Source organism: Rhinoraja longicauda, chromosome 1 (assembly GCF_053455715.1).
Source record: "Rhinoraja longicauda isolate Sanriku21f chromosome 1, sRhiLon1.1, whole genome shotgun sequence".
Taxonomy (NCBI): Eukaryota; Metazoa; Chordata; class Chondrichthyes; order Rajiformes; family Arhynchobatidae; genus Rhinoraja; species Rhinoraja longicauda.
This window is the reverse complement of record NC_135953.1, coordinates 36700120-36723570: the sequence shown is the minus strand read 5'-3', so window position 1 is coordinate 36723570 and position 23451 is coordinate 36700120. Positions and strand designations below refer to the sequence as shown.

At 40.7% G+C, this 23451-nt stretch overlaps 1 protein-coding gene across 7 annotated transcripts in view; it reads right to left on the bottom strand.

Annotated features, from left to right (window-relative positions):
* Positions 1-23451, bottom strand: part of celf4 (CUGBP, Elav-like family member 4) — a 1071661-nt gene that overhangs the window by 5733 nt on the left and 1042477 nt on the right. For all 7 annotated transcript variants that reach the window (XM_078429907.1, XM_078429991.1, XM_078430145.1 and 4 more), the window contains one exon: positions 19660-19825. In XM_078429907.1, coding sequence (XP_078286033.1) covers positions 19698-19825 — 128 coding nt within the window. In that variant the 3' untranslated portion in view covers positions 19660-19697. The remainder of the gene's footprint in view (positions 1-19659; positions 19826-23451) is intronic.

Here is a 23451-nt window from a genome sequence, read left to right as displayed (position 1 = left end):
AAACAAACTCAAGGAAATGGATAAAGCCTTGCAAAGGCATATAAAGTACAAACACATGATTAACAGTAATGTCATGATTTATGCAGTGAATGCTAAATAAACCATGATTAAATGCATGACGGCAGACAGACATGGGTTACAGTGTAACGATACTTCAAATTTTCATCCATTTATTACAGACTTGCATCCCAAATTCAGACTAGTACGCTGTTCAACAAATGAGAAAGAAAATAATTGTTCATATAGCCGGAATACCACCAAGAAAAATCAAACCAGTAAATTAAAACAAATTACAGTTACACAGGGGAAAGAGGAACTTAAAGCCGAACATCATCACTCCTGAGCCAACTCCTTTATAATGGAAGAAGCAGCTATGCCCAGGAATTCCTCAGTCCTGAGGTGGAACCGGGAAGAACATGAAGGTAGATACAAAATGCTGGAGTAACTCAGCCGGTCATGCAGCATCTCGGGAGAGAAGGAATGGGTGACGTTTCGGGTCGAGACCCTTTCTCTTTTGAACTCTGCGTGTTTGGTCTCAAAAACCCACATGATTGCATAAAGATATTCTACCATGACCTGACAACACTCGGAAAACATCATCATTTATATCTGCTCAGGTTTACAAACGGATGAATTACTTGCTTTGTATAAACCTTTTAGCCATAGGTGCCAATGTTTTAGAGTTTTTTTTGGTATAGTAGTTACTTTTACCAGATAGAAAGAGCAAAAAATCTTCCACTTTAGCATAAAACAGAAAGCTGGAAGAATTTAGCTGACTGACCTGCTGAGTTCTTCCAACTTTCTGTTTTTGTTCTAGTTTTCAGCTCCTGCGGTCTCTTTTGCCTTCCACATTAGCAAGTATTTGGTTTGAAATTACTTTTGTATTTGCAATTCCCAAGACAGGATCAATACATTGGTATTAAAGGGATATTGAGGAGCCTCTTCTGATGGCTCTTCTGCATTGCAATGTGTAAAACCATGTTGTGCAGTGTAAGTAAGCCCTAGTCAGGTTGGAAGTAGATATGCTGCAATCAGTTATGAAACTCTAAACTAGGAAGAAGCAAAATTAAAAGGTACTGTGTACTGCCAAGGTATTAATAGTTCTAGGAGAAGGGCAAAAACTAGAGAAATGAAAAAAGTCATTAAAAAATCATTAAAAAAATATTTTATGTTACTTCATAACTCTACCAGGTAACCAAGCAAATCCTAGGGGGCATGATTACTTATTAACATCACTAAAAGAATGTAGAGCCTGTGTGTAATATACAACCCAGCATCCTTCTTCCTCAGGAGATTTCAAATCTCTTTTTAAATGTGATTTACAGCATGCCCAGTTGACCAATTACCAATCATTATAATTTGTGACTGCCTCCTAAGAAAAAAAAATCCCACCGTATTAAATTCTACAAAACCATTAGTGGAGTAGCTTAGTTACTAGCAGTGATTGCTTCCAAGATAATCATCATTTCCTTGCCAAGGCTTCAGTGATAAAGCAGAATCTAAGTTTAAATAGACACAAAGTGCTGGAGTAACTCAGTGGGTTAGGCAGTATCGCTGGAGAAAAAGGATGGGTGATGTTTCTCCTTGGAACGGATCACAGATTCTTTTTCTCCAGAGATGCTGCCTGACCTGCTGAGTCATTCCAACACTTTTTGTCTATCTTCAGTATAAACCAGCATCTGCAGTTCCTTCCTACACATTCATGCTGTGCCTGAATACTTTGGAAGCAACATATTACGCATGCCAATACAATCATTCAATGAACAAGTGAGAATGTCCTTTAATGGGAAGAGGACTGTATATAGAAAACAACTGTAATAATCCCTTTTAGACAGGTACATGGACAGGATAGATTTAGAGGGATATGAGCCAAACACAAGCAGTTGGGGCTACTGTAGATTGGTCGGTGTGGGCAAGTTGGTCCAAAGGGCCAACGATAATTACACAGTTCATTTTACGCATGCCACTACAATAATTCAATGCACAGGTCAGAATATTCTTTTATGGGAAGAGGATAGGGAGAAATGTAACTGCATATAATCCCATGATAGACATAAAGTGCCGGCATAACTCAGTGGGTTAGGCAGCATCCCTGGAGGAAAAGGATCCCTTGCAGTAATAGCCATTGTGCTCCCTGCTGTCTGGCAGACACAAATTAGTTTCCTAGGAGTGCTTTGTAATATTCTGGAGCAATTTCTCTCCAATTGGCAGTGCCAAGCGCAAGGTACCCTGCTTCATATATTCATTCCGTTGACTCAACAAACCAATGTTCAGAAGCAGAGCACTAGCCTACAGAACTTGGACACATATGGGCATATTTCCTTTCAACAAATCATGCACAAGCTTATCTCCAGTGATTAGATTCCACAAGCAATCAGTTCTTGATAGAAACATCGAAAGTAGGTGCAGCAGTAGGCCATTCAGCCCTTCGAGACAGCACCGCCATTCAATATGGTCATGGCTAATCATCCAAAATCAGTACCCCGTTCCTACTTTCTCCCCATATCCCTTGATTCTGTTAGCCCTAAGAGCTATAAGAGTTATATCTAACTCTAATGCATCATATTGAGTTGTGCGTAACTCCCATTAGTTTGGCTGACATTAATTGATCACGGCACTGCTATGTTATGCAGTTCTGTTCAGTTGATGCCATATCTGCCTGACCAATGAGCCCACCTTCAAATATTGGGTGGGCTCATCATCCAATAAGAATGTGCAGGGTGGGGCATACTACATGCAACACAGGAGTTGATCAGTGCATTGGATTGTGTGGGTTGAAGATTTTTATTTTGGGGGTGGGGGGGGGGGGGGGGTGGGGTGTCAGTGTGATGATCTGGGAAGGTGGCCACATTGGTTGAAGGGCAGGAAAAGGGATTTCCGTTTCAGTTTCAGTTTAGTTTATTGTCATGTGTATTGGGATACAGTGAAAAGCTTTTTGTTGCGTGCTAACCAGTCAGCAGAAAGACAATACATGATTACAATCGGAACATTTACAGTGTATAGATACATGATAAGGGAATAATGTTTAGTGCAAGGTAAAGCCAGCAAAGTCCAATCAAGGATAGTCTGAGGGTCATAGTTAAAGTAAGAAATTCTGCTGTAGGGATAGAGATGTAAGAGTGTAGTGCGATTGTAATATGAGTTGGTGCAACTGCTTCTGTGGCTAGCACGCAAATAGTTGCCTGTGTTGGGCAATGCCTATTATGCCGTTAGTTTAGATTGGAAGAAAATGTACAGTGGCACCCCTTAGAGGTTTAGACTTTTAGACTTTAGAGATACAGCATGGATACAGGCTCTTCGGCCCACCGAGTCCACATCAGCCAGCGATCACCCCATGCACTAGCACTAGGGACAATTTACAATTTACAGAAGCCAATTAACCTACAAAGCTGTACATCTTTGGAGTGTGAGTGGAAACCGGAGCACCTGGAGAAAACCCTTGTGGTCACGGGGAGAACGTACAAATTCCATACAGACACCACCCGTAGTCAGGATCAAACGCAGGTCTCTGTTCCGCCCCTATTGCTTTCTCATTTGTATTAATGGCATGGACCTGTATGTGCGGGGTAGTTCCAATTTGAGCAGGACAGCAAATGAACTGGAGGTTATGGTCAAGCTGCTGGAATGGACAGAGACATGGCAGATAACACTTGAAGCAAGGAGAAGTGAAATTGAGGAAGAATGAGAAGACGCAAAACAAAATGTTACAATTTTAGAGTGGGCACAGAACAAGAATAAGGTAAAATTGGGGCAGGGTCAGTAGAAAGTTGATGTAGAGTTAGAGTATTAGAGAGAAAATAATCAGAGCTGGTATAGAGGAACGGTGGCCTAGCGGTAGAGTTGCTGCCTCAGCACCAGAGACCCGGGTTTGATCCCGACCACGGGTACTGTACGTAGTTTGTACGTACTCCCTGTAACTGCGTGGGTTTTCTCCAGGTGCTTCGGTTTCCTCTCACACTCCAATGACATGCAGGTTTGTAGGTTGTGTAAGACGGAACTACAGATGCTGGTTTAAACCGAAGATAGACACAAAAAGCTGGAGTAGACTGAAGAAGGGTCTCGTCCCGAAACATCGCCCATTCCTTCTCTCCAGAGATACTGCCTGTCCTGCTGAGTTACTCCAGCTTTTTGTGTCTATCTCAGGTTTGTAGTTAATTGTAGGCTTTGGTATAAATGTAAAATTGTCCCTAGTGTTAATGTGCAGGGATTCCTGGTCGGCGTGGACTTGGTGGGCCGAAGGACCTGTTTCCGCGCTGCATCTTTAAACTAAACTAAAAAACTAAACTAGAATAAACCATCTTCTGTAACATTGTGATCTGTTATCTGGATAGCCCTGTCCAAAATCATCGTGGAAATGGCTTTAATTATAACTTTCAAAAGAAAATTGAATAAATATTTGAAGGGAAAGTATTTATATGGCTATGACAAAAGGACAGAAGACTGGGATTAAAAGGATTAGTCTTTCAAAGAGCTGACAATAGCATGACCTCCTTCTGGGCTAAATTATTCTATAATTCAATATATCTATCATTTCAAATCCCTTTATCATTTTCAATATCTCAACTACATTACTTAACCTTCTAGCTCAAGGAAATACAAACCAAGTTCAGACAAAGTGTCATTGTCACATTACCCTGAAGTTGGTATTTTTCTTTTTCTTATGAATTTGTGTTTTTATACCTTTCAAGCTATCCCGAGATGGGGTACCCAAAACCGAACAAAGAACTCCAGATGCAAGAGAAAATACTGTAGATTCTGGAAATCTGAAACAAAATAGTGGACTTTATCTTGCACTGAACGTTATAGCCTTTATCCTGTATGTGTACGCTATGGACCGCTTGATTGTAATCATGTATAGAGTTTTTGCCGACTGGATAGCAAGCAACAAAAAAGCTTTTCACTGTACCTCACTAACTAAACTAAACTAATCAATAGGTCATTGACTTGAAAGGTTGACTCTCGTTATATCTCTCCACTGATGGTGCCTGAACTGCTGAGTCCTACCAGCATTTGCGGTATATTTTTTATTCAAGCAAAACGTTATCTTCTAATGTTTACATTCCAACTCCCCTGAGATTAAGGTGAACTCATGATTTGTCCCTTTGACTGGTGTTTTTATACTCTTTCCTTGGTTTCAGGTATCCGTGCACACGGACACCCAGAGATGTGTGGAAGCAGCTGTTCTCAGGCCAAACTGTTGCAGCTGAGGGCACAACAAAATGTCAGTATTTCCAAAGCTTAGCGTTTGGAAGAGCTCTTTTAAAATTATTCCATTAATAGAAACAAGGACTTTGGACATGCATTAACAAAAATTAGTTGAAATTACCAATTAACTCTGGGGGATACTTTAACCACAGGGATACAATGTTTCCAAAAGGCAGCACATCACCACATTTAAAGGGGTGCTACAAATCCGCACATTAAATGCTGACCTTGTCAGTGACACACGCCTCTCAAGAGAGGGTAAAAATAGAGTGGATAAACTACTGTTGCTGGAAAGTAAATTCTTGGCTCTTAACTACACCACTTTGTCCCTTTACAAATAACTGCGTCACTTGCTTCCTTTTGGATAACGTTTTAGTTAGGCTTTGTATCCTTGAGAGGACAACTAAGTGGTAAAAGTATGTTTAAAATCCCCATACATGGTCTTGGCTCATGTGTTTTATTGTCAGCCTGTAGAAGATATGGATCCACACAATAAAAATACATATAAAATCTAAAATAGAAGTAGAACTGTTTGATAATGAAAAATGAAACAATGCAATTTTCCACTTTACATTCCGATCTGGGAACTCTGTTCTAATTTGAGATCTGAAGACTTACTACACAGTTGCCACAGATGGAGGTGGAGGTCAAGACATTGGGTATTTTTAAAGTGTAGATTGATAGATTCTTGATTAGAAAGTGCATCAAATGTTACGGGGAGAAGGCAGGAGAATTGGTTTAAGAGGGAAAAATAGATCAGCCATGATCGAATGGCAGAGTAGATTTGATGGGCCAAATGGCCTAATTCTCCTCCTATGTCTTATAGCCTTATTACACAAAGGTGATAAGGTCATAGGGAATAGGAGTAGAATTAGGCAATTCGGCCCATCAAGTCTATTCTGCTATTCAATCATTTCTGATCAATCTCTCCCTCCTAACCCCATTCTCCTGCCTTCTCCCCATAACCTCTGAAACCCTTATGAATCAAGTATCGAGCTATCTCTGCCTTAAAAATATCCACTGACTTGGCCTCCACAGCCTTCTGTGGCAAAGAATTCCACAGCTTCACCACCCTCTGACTAAAGAGATTTCTCCTCATCTTCCTTTAATTCTGAGGACATTCAGTCCATTGGATCCATACCGGCTCCTTACTCAACATTCACCTCTCCGTATCTCCCTGGCACTCTGCAAATTACTCTCACACCTGCTCATCAAATCCTCTCTGATTCTTTTGCCGTAGCTAGTTTGGGATGTGGGTGGAACCTGGAGAACTGTATCCAAACACATGTCATGGATAGCACATGGATGATCCACACGTCATAACATGAAGAGTATTCAACACAGACACGTCTTGAATATAAAACAGGTGTGATTTGAAACATTACAAATATTGACTATTCAAATAAACTGTAAGTCTGAACCACTGGATAGTTCTTCGATTGTAGCCCATTGCCTCCTGATGCATGTCCTCTCTGCAGAGGCATTTCTTTTGATTATTCTTCCACTCTCTCAGTGGTATTGTTCTTCTAGTGAATATCTAAAATGCTTTACTTCCCCAACTCTCAGCAGGAGGTTAATGGATATTTGACCTAGTTGAATCTCTCCCTCTGTGACTTCTAACATTCCTTGCATAAAATAAGATCCTCGTCTATAGTTTATAGTCTGCCACCCAACAAGCTACGCCATCTCACTGAACAAAAAAAAGTCCTTCAAGCATCCATGTTCAAGAATCCCGCATTCCCAGTCATCAGAAATGCACACAGCAGGAAAAGATCCTTCTTGTTTAGGAAGGAACTGCAGATGTTGGTTTAAACCAAAGAAAGACACAAAAAGCTGGAGTAACTCAGTGGCACAGGCAGCATCTCGGTAGAGAAGGCATGGGTGACCTTCAGATTCTTCTTCATGTTTTAAAATGTACACAGCAGTCATCGACTTGCCATTTTTCATATAAAGCTTTTAAAATCCCTGTCAGGCCCGCTGTACAGTGTTAGCATTATTTAAAAAACGAAAGATCAATATCTGACAGTTAATGCAAAGCACGCTGAGATTTAAGAAATATTTCTATGTTCATGTCTCAATTTTCATTTTACTAAATTAATCTTTAAAAATGCACTGTTAATTATTTCTTCAGAAAGTCCGGTATTTTAAAAGCTGAAAGGTTTGTCTTGGCTTTGGTCATGATGACCAGGCAGCCACATCTATTGTGTTGTCCTATTGTTAAGATAGCCAGTTGCCACGGGTTACCAACTCTAATGGAAAAGATTCATACACAGCCAAATATAGACACAAAATGCTGGAGTAACTCAGCGGGACAGACAGCATCTCTGGAGAGAAGGAATGGGTGATATTTCGGGTTGAGACCCTTCTTCAGACTGACGTCAGGGGGGAGGGAGATAGATAAGGAAGTGTAATGTGTGAAAACAGAGCAAAGGGAATGAAGTTCAAGGAAGATGTAGAATAGATCGTTGTTAACTGGGAGAAGGTAACAACAAAGCAGACAGAGATAAAATGTAGTCGGAGACATTAAGACTGGTCGGAGAACTGGGAAGCGGGAGGGATGGTGAGATAGGGAAAGCAAGGGTTACTTGAAGTTAGAGGTCAATGTTCATACTGCTGGGGTGTAAGCTGCCCAAACGAAATATGTGGTGCTGTTCCTCCAATTTGCGCTGGGCCTCACTCTGACAATGGAGGAGGCCCAGGACCCAAAGATCAGATTGGGAATGGGAGGGGAAGTTAAAGTAACCAGCAACCGGGACATCAGATAGGTTCAGGCGGACTGAGCGGAGGTTTTCAGCGAAACGATTGCCGAGCCTTCGCTTGTTCTCACCGATATACAGGAGTTCACACCTGGAACAGCGGATACAGTAGATGAGGTTGGAGGAGGTGCCAGTGAACCTCTGCCTCACCTGAAAAGACTATCAGGGTCCTTGGACGGAGTCGAGGGGGGAGGTATAAGGATTGGTGTTGCATCTCCTGCGGTTGCAGGGGAAAGTACTTGGGGAGGGCATGGTTTAGGTGGGAAGGGACGAGTTGACCAGGGAGTTGCGGAGGGAACGGTCTCTGCAGAAAGCAGAAAGGGATGGAAATGGAATGTGGCTAGTGGTGGGATCCCGTTGGAGGAGGCGAAAATGTCGGAGGATTATCTGCTATATGCGACGGCTGATGGGGTGGAAGGTGAGGACTAGGGGGACTCTGTCCCTGTTACGAAAGGGGGGAGGGGGAGCAAGAGTGGAGCTACGGGGCCTTGTTATACTTCCTTCATACACATTTCGTACATTGCCGTCAGTTATGAGAAACCTTTGAACTCATTGGTCATTGCTGAGGCACATGCCCAGCTCAGGGCAGTTCACATTTAGGGCGGCACTGTGGCGCAGCGGTAGAATTGCTGCCTCACAACGCCAGAGTCCCAAGTTCGATCCTGACCTCGGGTGCTGTCTGTGTGGAGTTTGCACATTCTCCTTGTGATCTTGTGACCATCCACTTTCCTTCCACATCCCAAAGATGTGCGGGTTTGCAGTTTAATTTTCCTCTGTAAAAAATTGTCCCAACTAAGTAGGGGAGTGAATGAGAAATTGGGATAACATAGAACTAGTGTGAACCAGTGATGAGATGGTCGGCATGGAGGACCGAAGGGCCTGTTTCCATGCTGTATCTCTAAACTAGACATGATGTGAAGCTCTGGATTTTGATTTTGATTTCCGTCTGCTGAGGTGGAATCACCCAGATTAGAAACAATGTCAGTTTTGATTTTTGTTGTCATGAAGAGATGGCACTGACTTGTGCAAAGAACAAACTGCTGGAGGAACTCAACAGTATCTGCGGAGGCAAAAGAATGGTTGACGTTTGGACTTGCGCGCCCTGACTTTGCTTCCATAGACCCAGTGGGTAGTAAGGATGTAGTCGGTCGATGTGGGCTGGCTAATGATGGGCTGCACATCCAGGACATACAATCATAACTGAAGATAGACACAAAAAGTTGGAGTAACTCCGCGGGACAAGCAGCATCTCTGGAGAGAAGGAATGGGTGACGTTTCAGGTCGAGACCTTTCCTTACCCATTCCTTCTCTCCAGAGATGCTGCCTGTTCCGCTGAGTTACTCCAGCTTTTTGTGTCTATCTTCGGTTTAAACCAACATCTGCAGCTCCTTCCTACACATTACAAATGCCTTCTTCAATACTCCAATCACTTGTGTTGCCTCTTTCAAGGAACTTTAGAAATCTGCAGTTGTATCTGCAGTTTCTTCCTACACAATCAGAACTGAAGGCGTCCCTTGTTGAATATCTTCAGTGGCATTTCCTGCAGCAGATCCACAGCTCAAATTCTTGTCCGTACTTGTCTAGCTTCAGTTAGGGATTCTGGTTTACTGTTAGAAAACAGCAGGCCTTACAGCTGCCTCGTGGCATGGCTCTGGCAAAGTTTGAGTTGGCCATAAGCATTGATGTAGTGTTACATTCACTGTCTTTTGAGTCCATTACTTCCCTATTCCAGAACAATCTTGAAATGAAAGTGTACCCCAGGACCTGAAGTGTGTGTATTAAAATCTATGTGACCAATTAAGTTGAAAGGAGACCTCCTTATATTATTCTTCACCTACGGCACAAATATTTCAGTGATAGACCCTTCCACTGAGAGCAGTTTAGTCACCCACCCCTTTAATTCACTGCTGTTTAAACAATGAAAGTCATAGAGATGTACAGCACAGAGAATGGGTCCTTCAACACACCATGTCCATGCTGACCTTTTTGCTCATGGAGGCCTGGAGTGACGGGAGTTGAGGTTGGATATTTTGAAATTTTCATTCTCCTGTGAGGTGTCAAAACTAACTTTGTAGCATCAGACTTTGATCTTTAGGATCTGGCTTGGAACAATGAAGAGTTTCCACAAGTTCACAGCTGTAAATGTTAATGAACTGGGCTGAGACAATGGCTGATAATAACAAATAGTGAACCATTTATGAACCCATTCAAAATAAAATTATAACATGTCTGGCATGGAAAGTGAGAAAGGTAACAAACTGAAATATAAATGGAATGTTTTCCAAAGCTGGCATTGTTGCAGCATTGTGTGAAACATTCACAACAATGGCTGCAACAATAAACCACATAATTTATACTAAATTACTGATATGCTAATCAATAAACACTTCTATTGGTAAAACTCCTCAAAATAGCAATGCCGCCAACCCTCTGCTCCCATCATTACAAAAGTTATTCTATTTAAATTCTTTTCTCCTGCTGCGCCTTTCTCTCAGATAATGTGCGGAAAGTAATTAGAGAAGCACGAATCACCACCTAGGGTATTGACAAGTCTCTCATTTTTAACGGCTGCAGACAGTTATTATCCATTATATTGTAGTACAATGACTGAGACAGAGTAAAATTATCTCTCAATGTGTGTACTTCAAAAAAAAAAATAGGCACAGCACTCTGGGGGACTCTTACTGGAAACCCGTTCAGGTTCTTTACAGCACATTATTTTCAAACAGATAACCCTTCATGGCAGACCTCAAAAATAAAATCAATACTAAGATTCACCTTCACTGGTTTCTGTGGATACCAATGTAAAAAACAACTACCGTTTTAGATTTGTGTCGTGAGGTTTGCTGCTGGTGCTATGAATTTTTATCTTTTTCCAGGACGAGACAAAAATGACTATGCAGCTTACAGCGTAAGAAGAAACTGCGGGTGCTGGTTTACACTGAAGATAGACACAAAAGGTTGGAGCAACTCAGCGGGTCAGGCAGCATCTCTGGAGAGAAGGGATAGGTGACGTTTCGGGTCGAGACCCTTCTTCAGTCTCCATGTAGCTTGTAGTAATGCTTGAAGAACTGTATTGGCAGGTTTCAAAACTAATACCAAGGGGCTCTGCTGATATCTCAGTTGGTCGATACATTTTCCAGTGGGGAATTGAGCCGGACAGATCGGGAACGATGGCAGGTTGAATCCTCATTCTTTGTTGAATTATTGCGTTCAACCAGGTCCTATTAGTGCTGTTTCCAGTGCCTCTGGATTTGGTTTGCTTGCTCCTTAGGGCTACTGCGGAACATATCCTAAAGAGAGTGTCTGCATCAGTGCAGGGAAAATCCTGATGGGTTTGAGAAGAACGCTCCCCATTCCAATCTCAAAGCCTCAGACTCCAGCAGCAACACTTGTAGATTAATCTCCAGGTGTGATGTTCTAATGAGTGGCCGTGATCCTTGGAGGCACATCCAGAAGAAAGTGAGGATTGGGAAAAAGAGTGGGTAGTAACCAGCAACAGAGCCATAGACCAAAGCGTAAGGATTAACATTAGCCCTAATGTGACTGCTACTTAGTAAATCACTTTAAGTTAATTCCCCGGCATGGTCGGTCTCAGTAACTTAACTTCTCATTAGAATTTAAGATGTTAGGACAAAGCTTCAGTGTACAGATAAAGGATAAAGGGTATAATGTTTACTGCAAGATAAAGTCCAGTAAAGTCCAATTAAAAAGAGTTCGAAGGACTCCAATTAGGTAGATGGGAGGTCAAGACCACTCTCTAGTTGGTGAGAGGACAGTTCAGTTGACTGATTGCAGCTGTGAAGAAAGCGGCCCTGAATCTGGAGGTATGTGTTTTCAGACTTCTGTACCTCTTGCCTGCTGGGAGAGGGGAGAAGAGGAAGTGCCTGGCGGCCTTGATTATGCTGCTGGCCTTGCTGAAGCAGCGTGGTGTTCGTGGAGTCAATGGTTTGTGTGATGGACTGGGCTGCGTCTTCAACTCTCTGCAATTTCTTGTGGTCTTGGATGGAGCTGTTCCCAAACCATGCTGTGATGCATCGCGATAAAATGCTTTCTACGCCACATCTGTCGAGGTTGGTGAGAGTTGTTGGGGACACGCTGAACTTCTCAGCCTTCTAAGGAAGTAGAGGCGCTGGTGTGCTTTCCTAGCCATTGCTTCGACGTGGCTGGTCCAGGACAAATTGCTGGTGATATTTATTCCTGAGAACTTTAAGCTGTCAACCATCACTACGTCGGCACCATCAATGTATGTGCGCTGCTTCGCTTCCTGAAGTCGACCTCAATCTCCTTTGTCTTGCTGACATTGGGAGAGAGGTTGTTGGCTTGGCACCAGGTTACGAGGTTCTCAATCTCCTTCCTTGTATTATTTGATACCTGGCCCACTACAGTGGTGTCATCTGCAAATTTGTAGATTGAGTTGGATTGGTATTTGGCTGCATAGGAACGAGTGTATGAGGTGCACAGAACACATCCCTGTGGAGCAGCAGTATTGAGGATTACCCCAGAGAATGATTTGTCACTTTCTTTTGCATTTTGCAATTTGGACAAAGACTGCAGGTTTGCATTAGGTTTAAACCTGTCGTGGCTCAGGGCAGACATTCCAGCTGGACTGGGGAAATTTGTGGAAAATCTTGGTGTCCTGTTGGACTCCATCTGGCAAAGGTTATGCAAGGCAGACCATACAGGAAATGTAATGTGATTACTCGTGTAATACCTGGGCACAAGCACTGATGTAGGGCCTGAGGCTTTGCTGCAATAGCAACATTTATATTTACAGGTGATCCGCAGGCTAGGAATGCCTCAGTTATGGACACCTCTAAGTATAAGTAAACTCCCATCTCATTAAACTTAAAGTCCATCGTTCGTACATACGTTCATGTAGACCAGTGACAGAGCTAGTTTCCTCTCTCCCTCTAACTTTACATTGATCTTTCTTATTAGTCTAATGTGCCATTCATGCCATTCATTACAATTCTATTGAGTGATTTCATAGTAACTAGGACTGTGGATGCTGGTTTACCAAAGAGAAATGCAAAATGCTGGAGTAACTCAATGGGTCCTGCAGCATCTCTGGAGAGCATGGATCGGTAATGTTTAGGGTAGGGACCCTTCTTCAGAGTGAACATTATACATTTTCCGACAAATTGACCAAAGGACATCTGTAAAAATGGAACTTATTCATTATCCAGTGATGGCCAGTACCATCAATTAATGCAACAAGCACAGGAGGGTATTATAATTAAAGTGAACCCGGAGGGTATTTTAGTTATCCTGCTGAAGCAGAATGGGGCAGTCAATCAGGGCTTCAACCCAATCTGCAAACTGGGCTGCTCTTGCCCATCCCACATTCCAAAGAAATAAACCAAAAGCAGTGGTGAAGGATACTGTAATGTCCTCTGTAAGACCCTGTTGTGGCTAGCACAATGAATATACGCCCGACATCTTGTAAGAAGATTTTAGTACTGATCCTTCACCAGGAAACTTCTAGAAGGTCACCTGACCTCAGTCACAAGGCACAAGCCCATTGGCCCTAGAAGGTCACCTGACCTCAGTCACAAGGCACAAGCCCATTGGCCAGCTTCTGCTCTTGGCCTCAAGGGGGCACTGGCATTGACATTACATATACATCACATCTCCCCCTTTACTTTACTTACATCACAGATACTATCTAAAATCTAAAATCACAGTTTTACTTTTTATGTTCTAGCCCAACAGGATTTAGTTTTCTTTAGATATAAATCTAAAGGGTGGTGGGTGTATGGAACAAGCTGCCAGAGGAGGTAGTTGAGGCAGGGACTATCCCAACATTTAAGAAGCAGTTGCGCAGATACATGGAGAGGACAGGTTTGGAGGGATATGGACCAAATGTTGGCAGGTGGGACTAGTGTAGCTGGGACATGTTGGCCGGTGTGTGCAAGTTGGGCTGAAGGGCCTGTTTTCACACTGTATCACTCTTTGACTCTATGACAAGATAACTGATTTCTGGTTTAGTTTAGTTTAGTTTAGACATACAGCACACCCTTCGGCCCACCCAGTCCATGCTGACCATTGATGACCCATTCACACTAGTTCTATGTTATCCCACTTTCCCATTAATTCCGCACGTACTAGGGGCAATTTACCGAGGTTAATTAACCTATAAATCTGCACACCTTTGCAAAGTGGGAGGAAACCGGAGCACCCGGAGGAAACCCACATGATCAGAGGGAGAACGTGGAGAAAGGCCCTATGGCCCACTAGTTCTATCTTACACACCAAGGACAATTTACAGAAGCCAATTAACCTAGAAACCCGCACATCTTTGGAATGTGGGAGGAAACCGGAGTACCCAGGGAAAACGCACGCGGTCACAGGGAGAATGTACAAACTCCGTACATACACCACCCGCAGCCAGGATCGAACCCGGCTATCTGGCACTGTGAGGTTAAGTCTGAGTTGAGTTTAGCAGCACTCCCGCAGTGCCACTGTGACCTTGTGGAGAGAAGATCTTCTGCGATCTCATGTGACGGTAATATTTGCGATGGCGTGGGGGAGAATAGGCTGATGTTCTTTGGTGAGTGTGATGATGGAGGATCTGCGATCTGAAACATTAACCATTTCCCTTTTTGCAGATGTTGCCCACCAACTGATTTATTCTGGCTTATTCTGCTTTTATTTCAGATTTCCAGTATCTGCAGGCTTTTTTTAATCTGATTTTCATGGATGGATAATAATGCGGGAATAGAAAAAAAACAATGTTGGAAACAAAGAGGAGCCAAAGATTAGCTCAGGATCACTGAGTATACCACTGCACTACTGATAGATGCCACACTGAATAGTGTAAGCAATTGTTCTGTAAATGGATGATTACCATTTGGGCTCAATCAATCACAATGTTTCCCAATCATTAGATATCCTTGTCTGTTCATTCCTTTCCTGTCTCACTGTGCTGCTGACTTGCTATATTACAGTTTGCTTCAACTTAATGAATGCCATTTGTAAAACTCACATCTAGCTCTGGTTCTTCTGCACCTCTGACAGATGTGCTCTTTAATGCAACTCGTTCCGTAAAATTACATTAGCTTGATAGAAATAGATCTCGCATATGATCAAGCACAAACAGATTAAGCAATGGAGCTAGGAACATGACAATCCGTGTTATCTGGAAATTTAACAAAGTAATTCAACGCTTCCAACTGAATCAGGACATTGCAAATTTATTGGATTTTGTTATTCGAGTCTGATTGAAAACTTCAATGCTCAAGATAGAACAGTTTGCTTCAAACAAAAACTATTTGTCATCACGAAAGTTTGTGTTGTGGGAGTTATAATTCTGATAGTGAATTCATGGCAAAGACAACCCCTCTCTTTGCACCCAGTGGAACTATTGAGGCACGGCATAAATCTCTGAAATAAGAGTCAAACATTGAAGGGGAAGCCAATCAGTTACTTGCAAAATGATGCATGAATTGTTTTAAATATGTCTCTTTCCAAAGTTTATGCTTTACTTAAATATTAAGTAAGATTAGCACACAAATCAAATTGAATTTGATAAACAACCCTAGAAATTCAGCAAAGATAGACACAAATTGCTGGAGTAACTCAGCGGGTCAGGCAGTATCTCCGGAGAAAAGGAATAGGTGACATTTCGGGTTGAGACCCTTCTCCAGATTGTTCTCCAAGAGTCTGGAGAAGGGCCTCGACCTGAAACGTCACCTATTCTTTTTCTCCAGAGATGCTGCCTGACCCGCTGAGTTACTCCAGCCTTTTGTGTCTAACTGGTTTAAACCAGCACCTGAGTTGCCACCTACCTAGAAATTCAGCCTCAGATGCAAAATCTGAACCACTGTACAGTCACCTCAGCATGTTGTTATGCTATCTCTGAACTTAATTCCTTAACTTCAGAGGTAAAATATAATAGGCTAACATGTTTATAAAGCACACTTTGTGTCTCTGCCTTGGTATGAAGTTTTAAACAAAAATATGGTAATTAACATTTGCTCTCTCTGACCCTCCTTGATTTTCTTCTTAAAATACATGAAACTCATTGCTTTTGCTTCACAAATGTCCAGTAAAAGATCATCGTGGCCAAAATTTAAATACCGTCTTACACAATTTTCACTTCATTACAAATGTCATTCTTTGAATTGCAGTGGAATTCATGAAGTAAATATAGATCATTAAAATAATGTAGTATACACACAGCTGTAAAGATTAGTCCTATATCTTCACTGTTTGTTTCTCCTGGGACTGCTAAAATTAAACTTTAATGGCGCACATTTAGTTAATCAGTTTCCATTTTTGGCACAAAGTATGCCTTTAGATTCCTAAAATGTGCACATTTGTAGACTGACATAGAGGCCTCATTTTGTCAATCTGTAGCACAATATTCCAACTCGTGCCCTTTTTTGACCTTGCAGAGGTTCAGAAGACTTCATCAACAAGAAGAAACTCACACTAATGCTATTTAATAAGGACAATGACTGGCTGATTGATTTTTTCCGGCTGTTGTTCCAAATTTCAACAGTCTACAGAAGGACATGTGGCAAGGGCTGAAGGCCTTTCACCTGACTTCAAGGTTTTTTGCTCAAATTCATTGCTCCTACGGCATAAGTTGTAATTCTCCCCGTAAGACAGCATAACCAGGAGAAGTTGGACTGTGCAGAGCATCAGAAGCTGCTGGAAGAGACGGTAGAGAAGGTGAATGGGTCTCAACAGGAGTATATATCCACTCAAGGTGCTGAGAATTTCACCCCAGTGAGGAACAATGAATAAAAGGTTTCCACTGAAATCTGCCATATGTTGCAGCCTCAAATGTAATCTCAGAGCATAGAGTCATAGAGTGATGCAGCGTGGAAACAGGCCCTTCAGCCCAACTTGCCCACAGTGGCCAGGTACACTAGTCCCACCTGCCAGCATTTGGCCAATATCCCTCCAAACCTGTCCTATTCATGTGCCTGTCTAGCTGCTTCTTAAGTGTTGGGATTGTCCCTGCCTTAACTACCTCCTCTGGCAGCTTGTTCCATACATCCGCCACCCTTTGTGTGAAAAAGTTACCCATCAGATTCCTATTAAATCTTTTCCCCTTCAAACCTATGTCCTCTGGTCCTCGATTCACCTAATCTGGGCAAGAGACAGTGCATCTACCCGATCTACTCCTCTCATGATCATATACACCTCTATAAGATCACCCCACATCCTTCTGAACTCCAAGGTATAGAGTCCCAGCCTACTCAACCTCTGCTTATAGCTCAGAGCCTCTAGTCCTAGCAACATGCAAGGACTACATTGCAAATGGTTGCCGAGGTCAAAGTGGCAACAAAATGTTATCTCAAAGAGTCACACAGCATGGGAATGGGCCGTTCCACCCATCATGCTCATTCCGACCAGTGGGCACTGCATTAATCCCATCTTCCAACACTTGGCCCATAAACTTCTCATAGAGTTAGACAGCACTTGGCTCATAACTGTGTCAGGCAATTATTCCTCGATCAGTATTAGCAAAAATGACAGGATCTGGACAAGTTGTCTCGCAGATTGCTGGAGTTTGATGTACACAAATAAAGTACAAAATTTCCCACACTGGTGACTTAGGTTCATGGAGTCAAAGAGACACACAGCTCAGAAACTGGCCCTACTTGTTCATGCCGACTAAGATACCCCATCTAAGTGAGTCCCATTTACTCCTGTCTGACCCATATACCTCTAAACCTTCCCTATCCATGTACCTGTCCAAATATCTTTTATATATTGTAAATGTACTGGCCTCAATTACTTCCTCTGGCAGCTTGTTCCATATCCCCACCACCTATGTGTATGAATTTCTAAAATTATGGGCACAGCACACAAAGAAATTGGATTCTTAGGTTATAGCCATAACTCTCTTTTAAAGATGTATTATTTTTTTCCACCACTGCAATCTCAAGTTGTTGCTTCTTGTTATGTTGATTAACTGCACTACATTGATTGCAATTTTCTGGGTCCTGTTCGTGAAACTCTCATTAAATCCAATGCAATCCTACATTGTTCTGGAGGGGGAAATCAAATATTAGATTTTGTAGTGCACTAAAACTACTTCTTACCGTAAAAAAAATTATGCCCCTCATGCAACGTGTTAATGCTGCTATAGTTCTCAAATTTATCTCCAGTAAGATTGAATCCCAATGCATGTTTAAATCGTAAAGCTTTACAAAATTATATCACAACCACAATCCTATTTGTAAAGCATGCAATTTATTTGAGATAAGGGCCATTATCTAATATCATCATGTCTACAATATAGCTTGAGAAGACTCCTAAGTGTGCAGCTATTTCTAATTAAGCTGATTTTCCAGTGGATTTGTTTCTTTCTCGACTGTATTCAGTAACTGGCCATTAACTGCTAATCTAATGGAAGAATGGCATTCTGAAATAGTGATGTTATGAAAGCAAGTCCTTGCAACTGAAGATCTCTGCTTTATTAATCTTTCCATTCACTATAACCTACTCATTATGAACATTCAGATAGAACATCCAGCCATCTATCATATGCTTCAAATTCTCAAGTGCATGCAAAACAATATTTTCCCCACCTACTTTCACTGTGGTCTCACAGGAAAATGTCCTGCTTAATAATGGATTATAATAAGATAAATATCATATTGTCACAGTCAAAATTACCAAAGGGTCAGCATTTATGTCAGCGATTTCAATTGAGCACATCACAAAATTTCTTACTCCAGCAAATTAGAATGATTTCCTAAATATCACATGTAAAAATCTTTATGAATCATGGATTCCTATCAAGAATATTAAACTCACAGTCAATTCAACATGATTGAATGTGCTAATCGGCTGAGTACAGAAAATTATCCCATCGGACGATGGGTTGATGATATTGGGCTTCATATGAACTTTAAGATATTGCTGCTTTTCAGGCTGGTCCCAATTTGGAGATAGAATAGAGGGATGGGCAATGGTCTTTGGGACTGCTGCTGTCCTTACCAGATCTGCATTCAGATAAGATAGCCATTTGGAAGCAGCCATCAAAATTGAACCTAACACAGGCTTTTCCATCCTGGTTGAAGCAGGACGATATGCTGGAAAAGATATCAGGTTCACTGTTTGCATAAGTGGTGTCAAATGCCTGCTTTATGTGCAGGCAGTATACACCCATGCTGAACAGCTTACCAATGTGACAATGACGGATATTCATGCGGAGTGCATGTATAAACTGGCCACCATATCAGATATTTAGGTATCAAAATTACACCTGTAAAACAAAGCAGCAGCAACTAATGTGAGGTCCCGTCATTTATTTTAATTATGGCCTGTTCCATTGAATGGTTCACTCCAGTTAAGCAATGCCATGGTTCAAAAATAGTAATAATTATCATGACCTTTTATTTACACTAATCATGTGATTTATATCAACCACTTTAACTAAGCTTGAATGTCCTTGAAGTTATGAGGTTTGCACAGACCTTGAAGTGTTAAAAATCATTTGATAGATGGCATAATTAATGCCACACATATGATATCCATTTCAGAAAGAAATTTTGAAGATCATAGCTTAATCCCATTGTTCTGTGAAATATTAACCTTAGAATTTATATCCTTGAATGGATTGATTACATACAAATAACAAGCACCAGAGGTTAAAACGGTGATTAGAATTGTTAAAGTAGATATCACAATGTATTTAGGATTATATAAAGATATCAGAAATTCTGTAAATTACCTGTAGTAGCTCTCAAGTCTCAGTTGAGTCGTAGCGGTTCAGTAAGGGCGGTTGGCATCTTTCGGTCTCTTGAGCTGTACTTTCAGCCTCTTCATGCCAATTTGAAAACCATTCATTGCCTGGATAGCAGCCTGGGCACTGGCAGGATTGTCAAAACTCACAAAACCTGCCAAAAACATTAGTTTTACAACTTCGTGGGCCAGGAAGAACTAATGCAACAGTTCATGCTTGTACTGCTTAAGACCTAGCTCAACTCCTTATTTTCACCAGACTGCTCTTTCCACTTAAAAAGTACTTCCAAATTTAAATGGAAACATTCTCCAGGGAAACCAAAGGATTTAAGCTCTGAAGAATTCAAGTCCCACAGATTAAAAAAGCATTATTACAATTTCATTAACAATTTTTTACCTGGTAATCACAATATTTTTATACATAGGCTGGACCAAGTTAATTTCTGATTTGTTTTCAAGGCATTTTTGTCTCCTGCGTGAATATAATTCAGCTAAAGGCAATGCTGCTTGTAAAAAAAAAAAATCAGATCAATGTTTTGTACAAACGTGAAATTTTGATGTGTTTTACTGCTGGTATAATTTGAGATGCTAAAATTGTTGTTTTTGATCATGAAAGATAGGGATGACTGATGGATAGAGGCGGGTGATGGGTCATCGAGCAAAGAAGAAAGTACAATTATAAAGCAGAATAAGAAACAAATAACAAAAAGGGTGAAGGAGAATCTCTTGTGGATTAATCATGCCTTTGAAATGAAATATTTTTCCAGAAGGATCAAAAATCAGTCTGGTCCAACCTTACATGGTTGCAATATAAAATCTTATCACTTTAAATCGGGGTGTGCAGAGATGGAGATTTCAGTAGGTTCATCTTGCCAGTGAAACTGAAGTCCAAGTAAATGCCCTTGGATACAGGACCGTGCCACAGAATGAACAAATTGGGAACTGTTGGTGAATATTGCTTAGCAAATAAACCCCCCTCCGGATATGATTGAATTGTTGAGTTTGACTTTTACATAAACCACTTTGGTGAATTTCAGTGTATTAAAAATGTGATTTTTAACTAAGACTCCCTCAACGAGTATGCACTGATGACACAGAACATCATAAACACCCAATGAAACATCGAGAGAGCAGTCCTGAGCTACTATCTACCTCACTGGAGAGGCTTGGACTATCTCTGATCAGACTTTAGTGGCTTTATCTTGCACCAAACGTTATTCCCTTTATCCTGTATCTATACACTATGGATGGCTTGATTGTAATCAAGTATAGTCTTTCCACTGACTGGTTAGCACGCAACAAAAACTTTTCACTGTACCTTGATACACGTGACAATAAACTAAACTCTAAACTTTGTGTGTTCTAATATGTTAATCTTACCAATCTTTTTACTATTGAAATAACTTGATTACTAATAGAACTATATTTAAACTAGAAACCACACTGCCTTAACCTCAGAGTTAGTTATATGCATAAAGCATGATTTTTTGATTTTAGATCAATTGCAAACAAAATAGATAAAATATGAAATTTAATACCTGGAGGACAACATACATTTTGTTATTTAAAATTTAACCTCCCCATATTTGAATTTGCCGCAGAATGCTCTCTGTTCATTTGGTTAAATGGCAAGTGTGGGCATTGTTTTTCAAGATCTTCAGTGTTTTGTGCCGATCACATTTTGACTAGTCTTATAATCTAAAAGTCAAGCAATAATTAAGCAGACCTTGTAACAGATTTCTTGTTGTGAGAAGGCAAATACGTCTTCTAAGGTGTCAAACAATAATACATTGGTCCATATCTAATAGTGAAGCATCAGAGAAAAATTAAAATAAATTTGTCACAATGACTTGCCGTATTATCATTTCCTGGTGTAAAGGGGAATTATTTAAACTTCTTGAAAATGAACTCTTTGGATCTAACACATTCTTCCATTGTCCTTTCTTTGGTATTTCTCACCAAGTTGGCTGTACTTTTTGTAAATGCAGAAATCTGCACACATTCCTTGCTGAAACTGTTTAGGCAGGTTGCATGTCCATTTCTGCACAGTTCTGTGCTTCTGGAAATTTAAGTGGCTAGTTCTCACTGAAGAAGACACAAAGTGCTGGAGTAACTCAGCAATCAGGCTGCAATCCTGGAGAACATGGATAGGTGACGTTTCGAGTCCTGACCCGAATTGTCACCTATCTATTTTCTCCTGGAATGCTGCCGGTTCCGCTGAGTTACTCCAGCACTTTGTGTCCTTTTTTTTATATACCAGCATCTGCAGTTCCTTGTTTCTACGTTCTAAACTTGTCAGTGAGCCTCATTTGTATCAAAACAAGGGTATGTATAGATGAATGGTTTCACTCCAATTTAACACTGTGAAATCTGGTAAAGAACGCCAGCTATGGACATTTCATAAATCATAATAATTCCAACAGAGACAATAATGAGGACAGTTTTAGGTTAGATCAATTATCTTTTTTTTTTAAACAAAAATAAATGCAATTAAATTTTGTTGAAATATCATTTATCGAACTAATGAAAATAATTTATTCTCTCTCCTAATGGCAGGAGTGATTTTTCTCTTAATTGCTTTTCTAACATCATCCCTTATTGTTCCAATCTTGAGGTACATTAGATAATAAATTACTGTCAGTGTTGTTATTCTATAAACGCTTAGCATGCTCATGTTGAATTCTTTTCTCTGTTACTTTAAAGATGTCCATCACCTGACAGTTTAACATTGTAGGTGAAACGGAAGAGCATTTTTATGCGTTTTATATAAATATTGGCAGTAATTCAGCCATTCTTCTACTCTTGAAAAAGAACAAAATTAACTGGTAATTCGCAGGAATTTTTCAACATTAGAAATTAAAGAGTTAACATTTTGTGCTCTATTCTGTATTTCCAGGAATTTCCATCCTTTTAGCTTTCCTGTTCTTGTCTATTTTTGACCAGTAAAGGACAATTATTTACCCTTTGGTGTCATAAATGGTGACTCGTCTTCTATCCAGAGTTGGAGAATCAAGAACTATAGCTAAGAGGGGAAAGATTTAATAGGAACCCAAGGGGCAACTTGTTCACACAGGTGGATATATGGAACGATCTGCTAGAGGAGGTAATTGAGGCTGGTACTATAACACCATTTAAAAGACATTTGGACAGGTTCATGGATAGGACACGTTTGTAGGGATGGTGGGACTAGTGTAGATGAGGCATCTTGGTCATCATGGGAAAGTTGGGCCGAAGGACCTATTTCCATACTGTATGACTACTCTATTGATGCTGTTGAGACATCCAAGGTTTCTATGTATATCAGATTGGTACAGACAACTATCAGGAGGAAGAGGATTTTCTATAGGTTTATACAAATGTCAGATTACTTACTCTAAAAATTGGCTCAAAGGATAGTTTAAGTCAGGAGGCTCTAAGAATTGTTTTTCTGTCTCAGTAGGTTGTTAGAATAGTAAAAATGCATGCAATAAGAATATCAAATACATTTCTGTAAGAGGCTATTAAAGTTGAGTTACTAACGTCTTTGAAGCAATAAACATCGAAGGGAAATATTATTGGGCATTCGTAAAGAGAGGGGAGATGAGATTAAACCAGACAATTCTTTCAAAAGGAATCACCACCACAGCAATTATTATCCTGTGCTAAACTGATTAAAATATTTTAATTTAAAAGTTGTGTTAAAAGTTAATCAATACCAATTAAGGTGAAGGGGAAAAGATTTAATAGGAATCTGAGGGGTAACTTTTTCACACAAAGGGTGGTGGATGTACGGAACATGGTG